At 36.5% G+C, this 17,267-nt stretch overlaps 1 protein-coding gene across 6 annotated transcripts in view; it reads left to right on the top strand.

Moving 5' to 3' along the window:
- Positions 1 to 17,267, top strand: part of DNM3 (dynamin 3) — a 576,662-nt gene that overhangs the window by 470,094 nt on the left and 89,301 nt on the right. For all 6 annotated transcript variants that reach the window (XM_082382854.1, XM_082382856.1, XM_082382851.1 and 3 more), the window contains one exon: positions 7,143 to 7,254. In XM_082382854.1, the coding sequence (XP_082238980.1) occupies positions 7,143 to 7,254 (112 nt within the window). The remainder of the gene's footprint in view (positions 1 to 7,142; positions 7,255 to 17,267) is intronic.

Genomic DNA, 17,267 nt, shown 5'->3' with positions numbered 1-17,267 from the left:
GCAAAAGCAAATAAAAAATGAAAAATTATTACAGTAATATACAAAAAGTATGTAATGAAATCAGAACAGAGAACATCATTTCCATAAATATATAAAAATGCTCATCCTCCTTTGCAAAAATATTAAAGCTTTGATGGAGAATCACTTTTTTAAAATTTGTTTATTTTACTTATTAATTTTTGGCTGCGTTGGGTCTTCGTTGCTGAGCGTGGGCTTTCTCTAGTTGTGGTGAGCGGGGGCTACTCGTCATTGTGGTGCGCAGGTTTCTCATTGCGGTGGCTTCCCTCGTTGCGGAGCATGGGCTCTAGGTGCGTGGGCTTCAGTAGTTGCAGCACATGGGCTCAGTAGCTGTGGCTCATGGGCTCTAGAGTGCAGGCTCAGTAGCTGTGGCACATGGGCTTAGTTGCTCCTCGGCATGTGGGATCTTCCCAGACCAGGGCTCGAACCCGTGTCCCCTGCATTGGCAAGCAGACTCTTAACCACTGCGCCACCAGGGAAGCCCCAAGAATCATTTAAATTATAAAATTTGCAAAGATGTTTTAAAGATGATAGTCAATATTTTTAAGGGTGTGATGGTAGTCATTATTCAGTAAGTATTTATTGAATACCTAGTAGTGCTAGTCACTTAGTAAGACCTAGCAGTATAGTGTAATCAAATGAACACATCCAAATATGCCTTCCCATTTATGAAGATCTTATAATTTTCTTAATTTAAAAAAATTTATTTTTATGTATTTTATAGCCTTTCTCCTAGTGTGAATGGAGTGTTTTTTCCATTTCAAAGTTATTGGGAGTATTGAGGAAAGTCATTGATTTGTATTTCTTTAAACATCTTTATTGGAGTATAATTGCTTTACAATGGTGTGTTAGTTTCTGCTGTATAACAAAGTGAATCAGCTATACATATACATACATTCCCATATCTTCTCCCTCTTGCGTCTGCCTCCCACCGTCCCTATCCCACCCTTCTAGGTGGTCACAAAGCACCGAGCTGATCTCCCTGTGCTATGTGGCTGCTTCCCACTAGCTATCTATTTCACATTTGGTAGTGTATACATGTCCATGCCACCCTCTCACTTCGTCCCAGCTTACCCTTCCCCCTCCCCGTGTCCTCAAGTCCATTCTCTACATCTGTGTCTTTATTCCTGTCCTGCCCCTAGGTTCTTCAGAACCATTTTTTTTTTTTAGATTCCATATATATGTGTTAGCATACAGTATTTGTTTTTCTCTTTCTGACTTACTTCACCCTGTATGACAGTGTCTAGGTCCATCCACCTCACTACAAATAACTCAATTTCGTTTATTTTTATGGCTAATATTCCATTGTATATATGTGCCACATCTTCTTTATCCATTCATCTGTTGATGGACACTTAGTTTGCTTCCATGTCCTGGCTATTGTAAATAGAGCTGCAATGAACATTGTGGTACACGACTCTTTTTGAATTATGGTTTTCTCAGGGTATGTGCCCAGCAGTGGGATTGCTGGTTCATATGGTAATTCTATTTTTAGTTTTTTAAGGAACCTCCATGCTGTTCTCCATTGTGGCTGAATCAATTTACATTCCCACCAACAGTGCAAGAGGGTTCCCTTTTCTCCAGACCCTCTCCAGCATTTATTGTTTGTAGATATTTTGATGATGGCCATTCTGACCTCTGAAGACCTTTGAGCCTCAGCTCCCAGCCCCCACCCGCCCCAGTGGGTGAGCAGACAAGCCTCTCAGGCTGGTGAGTGCTGGTTGGCACTGATCCTCTATGCGGGAATCTCTCTGCTTTGCCCTCCGCACCCCTGTGGCTGCGCTCTCCTCCGTGGCTCCGAAGCTTCCCCCTCCGCCTCCCACAGTCTCTGCCCGCGAAGGGGCTTCCTAGTGTGTGGAAACCTTTCCTCCTTCACAGCTCCCTCCCTGTGGTGCAGGTCCTGTCCCTATTCTTTTGTCTTTGTTTTTTCTTTTTTCTTTTGCCCTACCCAGGTACATGGGGAGTTTATTGCCTTTTGGGAAGTCTGAGGTCTTCTGCCAGCGTTCAGTAGGTGTTCTGTAGGAGTTGTTCCACATGTAGATGTATTTCTGATGTACTTGTGGGGAGGAAGGTGATCTCCACGGCTTACTCCTCCGCCATCTTGAAGGTCCCTCCATGATTTTTGTATATTTGTCTTGCAGTCAGTGTTAGTCTTTTAAGCAAGTATCTTAATACTAGCAGTGTTTTGTAAAAGCAACTTGGGTTTTCCAATTCTTTCTGAGTTAATTTTGTTGATTTATATTTTTTAGGATATTAGTAATTACCTCTAGGTTCTTAGTTTTGACATAAGATTGCATAAAGTATTTGATTGTAATTTTCTCAATCACCTATATATTTGTGGGTATGTATTCTATCCTTTCTCATTTGTGATCTTGTATACTTTTGTTTTCTCCCCTAATTAGGATTATAAGTTTATTATCTATTACTAAAGGGAAGATACTCATGGATGTCTTTATCCTTTATGTTATCTTAATATTTCCTATTTCATTAGTTTTGGCTTTAATCTATGTTAATTTCCTTTCTTGGCTTATTTTGTTTTTTTATCCTAATTTAATACTTTCCATAGATGAATATTAATTTTTTCTCTAAGTGATGAACATATTTAAAACCATAAGTTTTCCTACAGCCTTTGCTGTGCTCCACTGGTTGGATATGATGTGTTTATATATTTTTTATTGCTTTCTAAATAATTTACAATTTTGTTTTGGTTTCTTCTGTAATACAAGGATTATCGAGGAGTGTGCTTGCTTTTTATTTTCTTTCTGAGTCTTTTTGTTTAGAAATTCATTTTTTCTTTTTCTTTTTTTTTTTTGTTTTGTGACCAAAGAATGGGATTCATAAAATCTCTTTTTTTTTAATTTCTTAAAGCTGATATTGTGTATGTGTGCAGATCCAAGTATATGACAGATTTTTGTAAATGGTTTGTTGATGATGAAAACATCTTTATCTTCTATTTAAGCGATAAAGGAATCTATTAAATTTACTTAATCTGTTGTACTATTTATTTCTTTTATGTGCTTACTTATTTTTTGTCCACTATATCTAATTTGAAAAATGCCATATTAAAAACTTTCCATATTTATATTTTAATTAATTATATGCAGTAGTTATGTCAAGTTTATCCTACATTTTTAAGTAACATTTGCTTCATTTACTTGTCTATTATATTATTTGGTACAAACAGGTTTATAAGTATTTTCCAGTCTTCATAAATTGTACTTTATATCATTATATAATATTTCTATTTGTTCTATTTAGTGCTTTTAAATTGTTTATCCTGTTCAGTACTTTTAAATTCTATCTTGCCTATATTAATATTGCCATTCATGCATTTTTTTTTTTTTAGATTTTTTAAAATTAATTAATTAATTTATTTATTTGTGGCTGTGTTGGGTCTTCGTTTCTGTGCGAGGGCTTTCTCTAGTTGCGGCAAGTGGGGGGCACTCTTCATCGCGGTGCGCGGGCCTCTTACTATCGCGGCCTCTCCTATTGAGGAGCACAGGCTCCAGACGTGCAGGCTCAGTAGTTGTGGCTCACGGGCCCAGTTGCAGTAGTTGTGGCTCACGGGCCCAGTTGCCTCGCGGCATGTGGGATCTTCCCAGACCAGGGCTCGAACCCGTGTCCCCTGCATTGGCAGGCAGACTCTCAACCACTGCGCCACCAGGGAAACCCCATTCATACATTTTTATTTCTTTGTTTTGTGTTCATCTGATATATCTTTACCTGTTCCTTTATTTTTGCAAATAACATATAACTGGGTTTTATTTTTTTAACCTAAATTAACTGTTTAGCTGAGAGAATTCAGTTCACTTTTATTAATTTAATGATTAATAATTTATTATTATATTTATATAATATTTATTTATTAATAATATTAATAATTAATAATTAATATACTTGATTTTATTCCTATCGTTAAAATTTCCTATTTTATTTTGTTGTTTCTTTTCTTAATTTTTTGTTGATTTGATCAAGAGGCTATTAATTTTCTTTATTTTTCTTTTTTAATTTGGGAGTTCTGTACTTTTTATTTTATTAATATTTACACTCATCAGTACATATCAAATATTTCTCTCCCAAGACACTTTCTTCTCCTACTTCTCTCCTCGCCCACTTCTTCCAACAATATGAGAACTCTGGGATCCCTTTGCTTCCCTACTCTTTGCTCGTATACCCATCAGAGGAGAACTTGTGAGCATCATTTTTTCCTTCCACCCTCCCCTGAGTCTTAGACTATTTGAATTTCTGTTTCAATGTGTCTCTTCTTCTTTAAGAGTTCTTATTTAGTACCTATATTGCAATTCTTAGATGATCTATCATTATTTATTTTGATTTGACTCTATGGATACAGCAAATTTTGTTGCTCACCACTGTTTTCTCTTCTCTTAGTTTTTCTTCAACCTTGAACACTCTCTGCAGGTTCATTCAGTGTTGTTGTAATCCTAATACTGCCTTAGCATCTCCCTCAGATTGGGTATATGGTGATAACCTGGCTGGATGTGGGACTCTGAGTCTGCAGTCCTCTTAAGAATCCATGAATACTATTTCATTGCCTTCTACCTTTTGAATGTTCAGTCCAGTGCCAGTCTAATTCTTTTTCCTTTGTAAGCAACTTTCTCTTTCTTTACAGAAGACTTTTCTTTATGTCAGAGCTCAAGATTTATACTAGCATGTGTGTATGTGATAATTTTTCTCATCAGTTCTACCTGAAACAGCACTTTCAATGTAAAGATTTGGATCTTTCTAAAAATCAGGATAAGTTTCTTTTTTAAAAAATAGTTTCTTTTTTATAATTATTTTTCTCCTCCCATCTTCCTTTCTTTTTCTGGAACTCCTATTATTTACGGGTTAGATGTTCTGGGTCTTTCCTCCACACTTCTCTCTTTATATTTTTCTAATTCTCCTACTGGATCTTAACATCTACTAATTCTAATCTCAAGATTGATCATCCTTTCCTTCAACTTATCTACTCAATATATTAACTTAAAAATCTTATTTTTCTTAGTTCTATAAGCCTTTTTTAATGCCCTTTTGTACCTCTTCAAATACTTATTATTCTTTTGCTACCCCCAGCCTTTCTCTTTTGTTGATAGACTGCTCTGATTGCCTTCTTTATTCTTTGTCTCTCTGGCTGTTAGACCTCTTTGGGTGTCCTTTTATTTTCCTTTGTTCATTGTGGCACAGGTGCAACTGCTGGGTACTTTAAGTGGACTGGTCCCATGAGTGTGGGAAGGCACAGGAGTTAACTGTGCGATGAGGGAAGGACAGATAGCTGCAGACAGAGAGAGAGCAGTATATTCAAAGACTTTGGGAGTAAGCATGGCATATATGAGGAAGTAAAAGGCCAGTGTGGCTTAAAAATCAAGGGAGAACAGAGTATGAAAAGAAGCTAGAAAGTAAGGTAATGTTGGGCCAGACTGTGCAGGGCTTTGTAGGCCATCATAGTGAGTGTGGTCTTTTCCTAAAAGCATGTAGTATTGCAGTGTTTTATACCAGGGGTTTTAACTGGTATAACCAGGTATATTTATGTGAATATCTGATTCACATTTTCAGAAGATAATAAGGATTCCGTGTAGAGAGCAAATTTAAAGTGGTCGTGTGATGCTGCGAGACTAGTGAAGAGATGTAGTAATAACCCAAAAGAGAGATGATAATAACATGATGGTCAATATACAGGAAGTACACTTTTAAGTGGTAAAATGTAAGGAGGTGTATGAGAGTGTGGAAGATGTCTAAGATACCTCCAAAGTATCTGCATTACACTGATGCTGCATGAAATGGGAACATCAAGTTGGAAATCACCAATTCAGTCATCCATGTCACAGTGCCTTTGAGATACTCAAGTGGAGAAGTCAATAAGCAGTATGAATCGAGCAGGTCTGGACAGGGGATGTAAATATGTAAGCCATCTGAGTTAGGTGTAAATTGAAACTCTTAGCCATGAATGAGAACACCTTGGGAGAGATAAAGAAGAGAAAAAGGTTGTTAATCTTGTACACTGCTAGTATCTGTCTAAATTGGATTATCTTTTCTGGAAAGATGATTGGAACGTGTATCATTGTCTTCAAAAGTGATTATAACTTTGATTCTGTAACTCTATCTGTAAGAATCTATCCTCAGAAAATAATAGTAGTAAATTAAAGTAGAAAGGCAAAGGCTTATGGATAAAAATATTTATTTGAGCATTATTTATGATGGCAAATAAAGTAAATTACTTATCTAATGTTAGGAGGAGGTCAAGTAAATTATCATACATTTATATTAATGAATATTATACCATTATAATTTGATGTTTATGAAGATGTAATAGCATAAGTATATGACCATGATATAATAGTAAGTGAAAAGGACACAAAATTGAGAGAGAGAGAGAGAGAGAGTGAGTGAGAAAGAGAGAGAAACTCAACTGTGGAAAAATGCATAGAACAAAAGAATATAAAGAAATAGGTTTATCTGTAAATAGTAGAAAATGGTTGATTGTATCCATTTTTATACTTTTATCTAGTTTCTAAATTATTCTAAATGGGCATTATTACATTTTGTGTATTGTTTTATTATTAAGAAAGGAAATACAAAATTATAGTATTATCCAGTTGTCAATATGCACTTCATAGGCACTTTACTCTGTTAAATATTAGTTAATGTTCTTTCCTTTTCACAATATTGATGAGCATTTGTGATTTGAATCCAGCACAATATTTTAGTTTTGTGAGATTATTGCCATAATTTTAAAGTTTTATGAGCCATTTAGACTTGTAAATTAGTTTCAAAAATTCATCTAATTACTAGACAATAGCAAATCCATTCCCCTCAGAACAACTCCCTGTCAGTTGGCACTCAGTGTGTCATACTGAGAACATTTGTTATTTCCTTCCCTTCTTATTGCTTAGCAGTACAGATAACTGTAAATTCTTTAATGTGAGGGTTTTTTAATTGTATAATACATACATATAGGAATGTGCTAATTATTTTAAATGCAATAGATTGTTTTTGTTTTTCTTCAGTGACTGTCAGATAACCCTTTATTTGGATTGTTGTTTGTATCATCATCTGCAGGGATATGAAATCATTTTGAATTTGGTTCAAAACTAAAAGCACGATTTTTTTTTTTGTTTTGACTCCAGGAATGTATACAAAGACTATCGCTTTCTCGAGCTGGCATGTGATTCACAGGAGGATGTAGACAGCTGGAAGGCTTCTCTACTAAGAGCTGGGGTTTATCCAGATAAATCTTTAGTAAGTTGGATATATCTCTTATTTTAAAATTATTAACCATGTTTAAGAAAGCATAATTCTACATACTATATGCTGGAGAATCTAGTTCTTGTTTGACTTAATTAATTTGCCATAGTTTTAACTGCTACTTTGCTTATATATTTTTTTATCCATTAGATTTCTATTATAAGAAGTTTATCAGTATATTTTTAAAGAAAATGCCCAACTTTGCCATAAAACATAACATATGTAATCTCAAAGCAAGAGAGTTTCTTTGTTTTAATTTAAAATTTTATTTTCCTTTATATGCTGTTCTACAGTATACTATTCTATAGTATTCATATAAGCAGCTTATAACATTCTTCATATAGTCATAGTATATATATCATCAATCATAACACTATTTCATATTCTTTAAAATGTACTTATTTTTATAAAAATCTACCTCCTTTCATTATGTCTGTAGTACCTATATCCAAAATTAAACTCTGGTTAATGTCATAGTGAGTATAAAAGAACAAAAAAATATTACATTGCTATATTAATAAAGATAAGTTATTCCCACTTATCTTTATTAATATACTTCAAGGGTCTTAGAGACACTTCTCTCATTCAAGTTAATAAACAGACCTTCTATTTGTGTTCTTTGGAAAATGTAATATTACACAGACTAGTCTGGATTTAAACTTCAGAATTCCCACCCAACATATATACACACATCATTAAACAGACTCTGCAGATGAGTGGCTCTCACTGCTTACTTGCTACCCCCGAGACATTGTACTATCTGGGTTCCCCCCCAGAAGTTAAGCAATGAGACTGAGCTTTAAGGATTTACTCCAGCTTGACCTTTGTGGTGCTTAGATTGGCTGTAGATTGTTTATAGGACTGACCGTGTATAAGTTGGGTTATTTCTATGCCCCAAATAGGGATAGAGTCTTCTCAAGGGAAAGTCTGAGATGTGAGCACATTGTGGGACAATTGAAGCATCTTGGGGTGGATTTCAGACCTGACCATATCCCTGAGGTTACACTGGAATTTAACAAAGTTCCAGGGGTAAAGGATAGAGGATTTGTGCCAAAACATTCTCCTTGTTGCTGTTATTTTAGTTCTCACGTAGACCTCTTAACCCTATATCAACCTCCACTTGTCTGGTTAACACCTAAAACAGTGAACCCCCATGACACACCCTGTGCCTTCCAAATGAGGTGAAACCAGACTCTTTCCAGGTGATATGCAGTACAGAGGTATCTTCTGTACCACTTCTATTTTTGTTGTTAATTCTAATCATTACTTATTACTCTTTCCTATCCATTGATGGTAGTGTGTTTAATTTCTATATTAAACATTCTATATTAAAAATGCACATATACTTAATGTTTTATTCATTCATTCCACAAAAGCCTGTTGAGCACGTGGTTTTTGCCAGCTACCTTTCCAGGCACTAGTGATGCAGAGGTGAACAGTGAGGTCCTGCCCCCCTCAAGGAACAGACGTTAAATAAATGAATGGATACAGTATAATTGTAGAGTGTGATTTGTTAGAGTGATAAGTTCTATAAAAAATTAAATTAAAGGGACAGATAGTGAGAATGAGGGACAAGTGAGCTTTATTTTAGTAAGGTGATTAGGGAAGTCCCCTTTGAAGAGTTGACATTTGAGTAGGCTCCTGAAAGAAGCGGGGAATAAGTAATATGAACGTCTGATGGAGAGTGTTCATAGCAGAGGGCTAGCAGGTACAAAGCAGCTCAGTGTCTTAGAAGAGCAGCAAAAAAAGTCAAGAGTGTCTAGACACAATGAAGGAGAACAAAAGTAGTTGATGATTTCCAAAAGTGGTCAGTAGCCAGATTATGTAGGCCTTGAAGGAGGTGGCCAGAATTTGAGTTTTATTCTGGGTGAGATGGGAAGCCATTGGAGGGTTTCAAGCCAGTTAGTGACATGATAAGATTTATATTTTTAAAAGATTGTTATGGCTGGATTGTTACGAGAACCAGCACAGCCTGTGGGTTAAATCACAGGCTTTAGCATCAAACTACATAGACTGAAATTCCTGAAGCTCACATACAAGCTGTGAGATCTCGGGAAGGTTTTCTAGCCCTTTTATCTTTCAAGATTCCCACATCTAAAATGGAGATAACAAGAGTCTGCTATAGCGTGGTTGACAGGATTAAATGAGATAATGCAGGGAAAGCACTGGACAGGTTAAACACAAGTAAGCACTCTATTTTTATTTATAATGATGATGACGATAATAATAATTATCATTTTCATCACAGACTACTTACTTAAGCAAGTAGAAGAGAGTTTAAAACATTGTGGATATTTATAATACAGCCCAATGAGATTGTAAATACTTTATGATATTTTTTGTCTTCCAAGTAAGTTTGGTTATATAAAATGTCAGTGTGTTTGTGTGTGTGTGTGTGTGTGTGTGTGTGTCTTCCTTCCAAGGAACTGTAATGTTTGTGAAAATGTTTTCTTACATCATGATTTTGTCAACTAAACTTATTTTAAATGCACTACACAAGTTTGCTATTTTTAAACAAATTATGTAATGCATCTCTTGTGAGCAAAAAACTGTCTTGGAAAAGCAAAATTACCCATCCCTCTGTGAACTCTTTTTATAAATCTGAATTTTCATGTATCCATAGCTCTACACAAAAGAAGATGCTCAATGAGATATTTGCTATTTTTTTTTAATTAGGCTGCTCAATTTGAAGCAAATCTAGAGTTGTCCTACACAAACTGTTTTGATTCTTTTCACATCATTTTTATTTGCTTATTAACATACATTTGGTACAGTTGCTTGGAAAATCGAGACAAAGGGGCTTTTTACTACATGCCAAAGACATGACAGGAAATTAAACTTGGCAGTGTGCCATGAGCATCGCTTTTCTCAGTTTTCATCATAAACAATATTTGCATTTCTTATGCACCATGTAGTTCTGCAGGTTATATTACACTATTACTTGACTTTCAGATGTTTAAATGGAAGCTAATTACTGAAAGCAATCTAAGTAGAATGCTTATCTAAACATTGCATTTCGTGAATACTCTTAAGTTTGGGGGAAGCGATACTTTTAGGTAGAGTTATTCCTAATTTAGAAAGATTTGATGAAGAAGTCAGAGTAACCTAATAACAGATGTCTCTTTCTAAGTAAATTTTTAGGACTTCTGGTGTTTTTGTTTTTGTATCAATAAACCATTGAGTCAACAGCAAATCAGTCAATCCCTACACTAATAATGAAACATTTATGTGTCATACATGGATATGAGTCTAGATAACGTTCTGCTTTCTACATGAGACATCTCTATTTTAACTCTACATGAGACATCTCTATTTTAACTGGAAAAAATTCTACATAGGTCATTTTTCTAAATTGTATAAGTTTGGCTTCATTTAGATAAATAGCCATCACCCAGATTTGAATGAATTGACGTTTTGGATAATTTTTTTGTCCAAACTAAGGTTGCATACTTTTTTATAACATGTTTATCCTCATCATATCTTTTTCTATCGTGTCCACGTGGTGGAATGTTTTTATGTCACTCATATAACAGTGTTCTGCTACCTTGTTCCTTCTGTCTCTTAGGTCATTTCTCTTGGAGTATTCTACAAATTTTTCTTCTTTCCTTCCCTTCCACCATCTTCTCCCACTTCCTTCCTTCCCTTCATCTATCACTATTATGGTGGACTCTAAAGATTCAAAGATTAAAAAGGAGGCAATTCTTACTTTATAGGAGTTCCAAGTCTAGTGGAAGAGAGAGATGCAAATAAATAACCACTCAACAGTGTGATTAAAAAAACTATAGTAGATATCTATATAAAGTACAACAACCCAACTATATTCCCATGTGCATTTTCTAATTACCTTCATTCCCTTAAACTTTCTGGATCTAATGCTAAATGTAGACTTCTTATCTGAGCATTGTATTGTAATAGTATGTGGCCCTAAAATGGAAATGAGGAGTCCTGAATTTTGTTTCCCACTATGCCACTGACTTACTCAGTGAAATTAGACATAACATCTCTGAGCCACAACTCTGGCACTCTACCATCACCTGAGCTTTCTGAGCAGCCAGAATATTTTTAAAATATATTTACATCTGAATTTGGATTAGGCAGAATTTTATTTTTTATTTCTATTTCCTTTGGCCATTAAATTGAAATTATAGTCAGTATAAAATTGTTAAATAAGTGTGTAGGATTTTACACAGTTTCAAAGTAAAGATGTTTCTAATGGAATTAATTAATAGTTTTCTGGTTTTGTTTTTTACTGATGAGATATTCCCTCAAGGATTTGGGGAAAGTTGAAACAGGAGTGGGGACTGAAACCGAGTCCCCCTGAAACTGAGTTCCTCTGCTAAGTTTATAACTAACCTCTCTACCCAAAACTTTATTCCCTTTCTTGCTCCACACCATTTCCCCCTCAAGATTAAGGAGCATCAAAAAGTGTGTGTGTGTGTGTGTGTGTGTATCAATAGCTAGGCAGGTCATAATTTTAAAACTTTTAAAATATTATTTTATGACACATGTACATAAATTTTTCCTCTAAGTGTGAACACAAATAAGTGCAAATTTAATTAAATATCTAAAGAATGTGGTATAACAAATGACTGATTTTTCTGACACAGTTTTGTCAGCTCACAGTATGACTTAATTTATATATAAACATGAAGGAATTCCAAATTCTTTGGAACATTCTGTGTGCATTGAAGTTAAGTAGACTTTAAGTCAAATCCACTCGCGTTGGAATCCCGACCCTTCCATTTATGTGCAGTGTGGCTCAGGCAACTTACTTCACTCTCTAGTTGTTTATTCTTTTTTAAACACAAAATAATAATCTCTTCCTCTGAGTGATTTTATGGGACTAAATGAATGCTGTTGCACATCACATCTAGCTCAGTGCCTGCAACTGGATGAAAGCATTCAATGCCATGTAACCTTTATTATTGTATTGACTATCATTAATGCGTCCATGAAGCTGTACTTCTCAGTTTAGTAGTTCCCTTTTCTTTGGAAACTATCAGTGAGACCTGGGGAGAGTTTCCCCAACTGTTGTCTCAAGATACCAAATTGCTGCCCTGTGGACAGGCGGGCCTCAAAGGCTCCATCAGTTAGTCAGGAGTGAGCCATAGAGGCTGTCAGGGGAAGTGAGAATCCACAAGCCTACCCTCAGCTGCTGGTTGACTGGCTATCTGAAAAAAGCAGCTTGCAAATCTGTGCATGCCCTGAAATAAATTTGGTGCAAATTCAGTTTTGCATATTTGTTAAGTCGTATACCTCAGAACTTTTCACAAGGGTTTTTTTTAGCTATCTAGATAGATGGTCCTCCCCTCTAGTATATGATTTAAGAGATGAAACATGACAGTAGAAAGTGAAGAACCCTGGAACTTCACTATACCTCTGAATTCAGGACTCTCCCAGGACTCTCCCACTCATAATTCATGCTTTTAAGGACTGCCTTGGAGGTTGAAACCATCCAGTAATGAAATCTTTTGGGGACATCAGAAAGTCCTTTTGGATAGACCCTGCAACTGAACTTTTCTCTGTGGCAAATGACAAATAGGGGAGAAGAGGGATGGACACAGACCCCCATAAATATTTATTAATATGGTGATGACCACTCCCATGCGTTTACTCAGCAGTCTTTTGTACAAGACAGAAAATGCCCATGTTAGTCCAGCTGTACATAACTTTATTCTTAGCCTATCCAACAGTGCTTCCCACAGAAATTAGAGCAGCTCCATGACCAATTTTGAAGAGTTTAGTTTTTCTTCAGTGGAGGTACTTTCTAAATATAAATGCTGCCATACAGAGTGGTGGAGGAATTATAGAGAATTTACAATTCACCAGTCATGACTGTTATGCCTCTCTCAGAATAGACAATTGGGAAATGATTGAAGGAAACAAGAAATCGCAAAGCCACACCACGTCCTCCACTTGTATGTTTCTCATATTTAAGGATTAAGACCCCCTACTCTGTGACATCACTGTTGCCACTACAAACAGAACCATCTGCCACCGAGCAGGGAAGCCAGTCATTCCCTAATGTGCAAAAATACTTGGTTGAACTCCTGAAACTTATTTGGTAGATCAAAAGCTGCACTGCTGTGGAATGCAATAAACCCCATCTGTTTGAGGTATTTTCAGCAATACTGCACTTCTTTGGAGAACCGAGGTCCCATTATTCTCTAAAAAATATTTTACTCCTGATAAAATTCTCTTTGGGGATCTTTAGTGCCTTATTGAACCACTGGCATATTCTTTTACAAAAGGCTCTTTTTCTCCCCCAATTTCATTCATTCTTGTACCGTTATTTATGTCTCACATAAGCCAGTGATGTTAACGGTTATATCACGGCAACTCACAATGTCAAGAAGCTTCTCTACACTATTTTACCAGTGTCTTTAAATTTATGCTTTTATTAAATATGATGGCCTCGATGGTCCTTGAATTAGACATTTCCCCAGTAACAAATTGGCATTGTTTTCCAGAAAATATACTCTCCTGTGATGGTTCCCTTACTGCTCTCCAGAAAATTTTTGTATGTATTACTTCCCCGCACACACTTCCTCTCTTAAAACTAAATGCCAGATCTCCAGCTCAACCTGTTACTCCACCCGTGCTCAGGCTCCTCCACAGATGCACACACTTCACTTGCAGCTCTCTTCCACTCTGCATCTCAGCAGAGAGAGAAATTCCTTCTGGGCCCCTTGTGAGAAGAGTTCAGATCTGTTCCCTGCCCATATCCCATCACGTCTCCCTCACAGGATCTGACCTTGCAAGGACTTGGGCTGCCCTGGGAGTAATGAATCACCGTTTTATTTTTTTAAGCCATATGTGAGTTAAATTGTTTGATATAAATCATACTCCTGCAGCTCCAGTTTGAAACAGGAGAGCCATTTGCCTGCCGCCTGTGGCTGGCGGCTCTCTGTGTCTCTATCCAGAGTGTCCCTTTTAGAAATGACTACATTTTTGTGACTAACCTTTCCAGACCCATTTTCTTGAATGTGGACCAGTGTTTATTTTGGCTGCATCCCCACTATACAGTTTTCGCTTCCCATGCCAACCCAAGACAAAAGTCATAATTTACGAAGTAAAGGAATGGTACAGATGGAGGTCGTAACTTGGTCTGCTTACCCTGTCTCCCCAGAGCCACCCACTCTTTTCCTCTACTCATTTTTTTTTCCCCCACCTTCTTTGAAACCAAGGATGCAGTGTTTGTTTAAAAATGCATTGGCTGATGAAATTTTCCACTGCTTGGCACGTTGGAGGAGGGGCTGTCAGGAAAGGGCAAGCTGACATACTAAATACTTTGCCTTTCATGCTAACAGTTCACTTATTACCAATTCAAACCAATGCTTTTTGGCCAGGTTCCCATACTTCAAGTATTTCAAGTAGAAAGAAAGGGGGAAATCTCTGTCATAATTTTCTACAGTTATAAATGTATGATTTCACTTAATATAAGCAGAATCTCTGACTTGTCCATGAGCTTTGGGCGCTGTATGTGTATGAATGGGATGTCAGTGAAGAGCTAAGTTATTTGTTTGGATTTTGCTCTAGCATGAAAAATCTCATGATTTTAAAATAAATTTATGTTTAACATATTTCTTTTTTGTTTCTTTTTCCTTGCGGCTACATGCACAGGGGAACAACAAAGTAAGTTCTTTGTCCTACTGCAGCTCCTCTCTCTCCAGCCCCCACTCCCCTCCCTCATGTGCCTTGGCGAGAGTGTTTCTGTGCACTTTGAAATGACCGATGTCTGTGACAGTGCACAAATGATAGAGGGTGTGCAAATGTCAGAGAAAACAGAGCTTGGACTACCATCATGGCTGTTCATTTTTGACCTTTTGGAAGGGAAATATTATGTTCCTCAGGGTTGGTTATTGGACAGTTCAGAGAGGTTGTTATTATAAGGAAAGAGAGCAACACTGAGAGCAAAGATTATGAAGATTTAATAATGAGGACTCTTCTGCAGAAAGGGGAAGACAGTCTGATGAAACTCAGTGCAGCTGAAGTTTCTGACCAAAAATCAAAGCTCTCATGTTAATGTGTAGTTATAAAAACCCCAAACTGGTGTCTTAAATAGCAGGATGGCTGGCTTTGCTGGTGAAACTGAGCTAGATCAGTGCTCTGGCTTTGAAGGTGCCTTAAAATGGATGGAGGAGGGTGGGGTCAACATTTGCCTTGGCTTCTGCACCCTTGATGTATTCCAGCTGGATGGAAACAGGAGGGTGTGGGGAATGGAGGGGGAGACTGAAATGTGTATGATAGATTTGTGAAACCAGGCAACGCACACAAATGGTGGAAATTATTTTAATGTTGTTATAATAGGTAAATGAGTAATTTAGTAGTTCATAGGGTGGCTAGATTGTTAAAACTTTAATTCAACTTTTCCAGAAGATTAGAACTACTTCTCACTTATATTAGGTATGTAATAGTAATGTAGTTGGGGAAGATGGTCTTAAGTTTAGCAGGGTGATTTGTTTTTCTTTTTTTTTCTGTGGAGAATTATTAGTGCTTTATCCTACCAGGTGGCCCACTTAAAATAGGCCTCATTGAATACAATAAGAATTGAAAGGATTCTGTTATAAAGGGTCTGCCTGCATATTTAAACCAGCTGGAATTCATCAAAATTGCTATTCATAAGCCATACATATAGAATTTAAAACAAATGTGGGAAATCTTGGAGTTTAATTTGATGGAATGTGCTATTATGGAATAAGGTGATAGAGATGGTTGGTATTGAAAATGTGTCACTTTATAAATTTATATCTTGCTATAATTGCTTATGACCCAAGTAATAATATTTAATAAAGTTAAAAATAATATAAGAAAAGTACAAGATAGACATTTGTGAAGGACCAGAGGGGCGAACTCAGCCCACTAATAGTTTACTTTTTAAAACAGAAGGTAACTTATGAAATCAGTTAAAGATTTCTTCTACAAAGTAAAAGATAATATTTCTAACTAATATACCACTATTGGAAAAAACATTTTTACAAAATTTTAGTTCTTATACCATATAATGTATTTTGATTCTTGAATAGTAAGTATCTCTGATCCTGGTCACTTACGTTACACTGAGTCGCTGTCTAGAATTGCATGTGCTGCATCTCTTAATCGTTTAAATAGCCTGAGCTATGTGAGTGCACTAATAGCAAGCCTGTACATGCTGAGGATGAGGGAATCAGCTGCTGACATTTTAGGGAGGTGCTAACCCTTAGGCCATTCAAAAAGCATTTATGATTTGCCTCTTTCACTAGTGATTCATTGATGACTTAAAAGCATTTGTAAAATTCCCCAAAGAAAACTCTTCTTCATAATAGGAGTCATCCGTTTGTTGTGTCTTGCTTGGTCAAGTTCTTCTGGGTAATAAAATGTTCAGTTTAACAGAATTTACTGATTTTTCAAATAATTATACAATGAGCAATAAAACTCAAACATTCTAAGCTGCTACTCCTCAAGGCTACCTCTCGGATGATGCAGAAGGCCTTCCAGGGTCTCCTGGCACCTGGAGCCCCCGTCTGCAGTGTAAACACTTGGTACAATGCTGTGGGAGATATTTGGGTGCCAGTTAGAGTGTTGGTTGAAGAGTGCCAAAGATGCAAGCACTTAACTGCTTTGATTTTTAATTAAAGAGCAGCTGCTTTGGAGGGGCTGATGTTTATTGCCCCTATGCCTTAATTCTTAGTTGCTTATATTATGAATAAGTAATAGTTTGTGAAAAAATAGAAGGCTAATACTTTCAAAATATGATCATTATACTGACCATGGACTCTGGCACAAAAGAGCCTCCTCAAATCACAAGCAGCACATCTGCATGCTATTTTCCTTTAGCTTAGAATTTCAGTATAAATGGAAAACACTGGAATACAAGCTGTGCTGTCTCCAGAGTATAGATCTGGAGTCTTCAAAAGGATAATATGAGATTCGCTTTTCCCTCTCATGCTAGAATGCTTGTCTGAGTTGTCCCCAAGGCAACATACCTGACTTGTTGCCTGCCATATACATGAGCCAGCTATAAAAGG

This window comes from Balaenoptera borealis (assembly GCF_965194805.1).
Source record: "Balaenoptera borealis genome assembly, chromosome: 1".
Lineage (NCBI taxonomy): Eukaryota > Metazoa > Chordata > Mammalia > Artiodactyla > Balaenopteridae > Balaenoptera > Balaenoptera borealis.
Note: the sequence above shows the minus strand (reverse complement) of the source record. Positions and strands in the feature narration are given on the sequence as shown.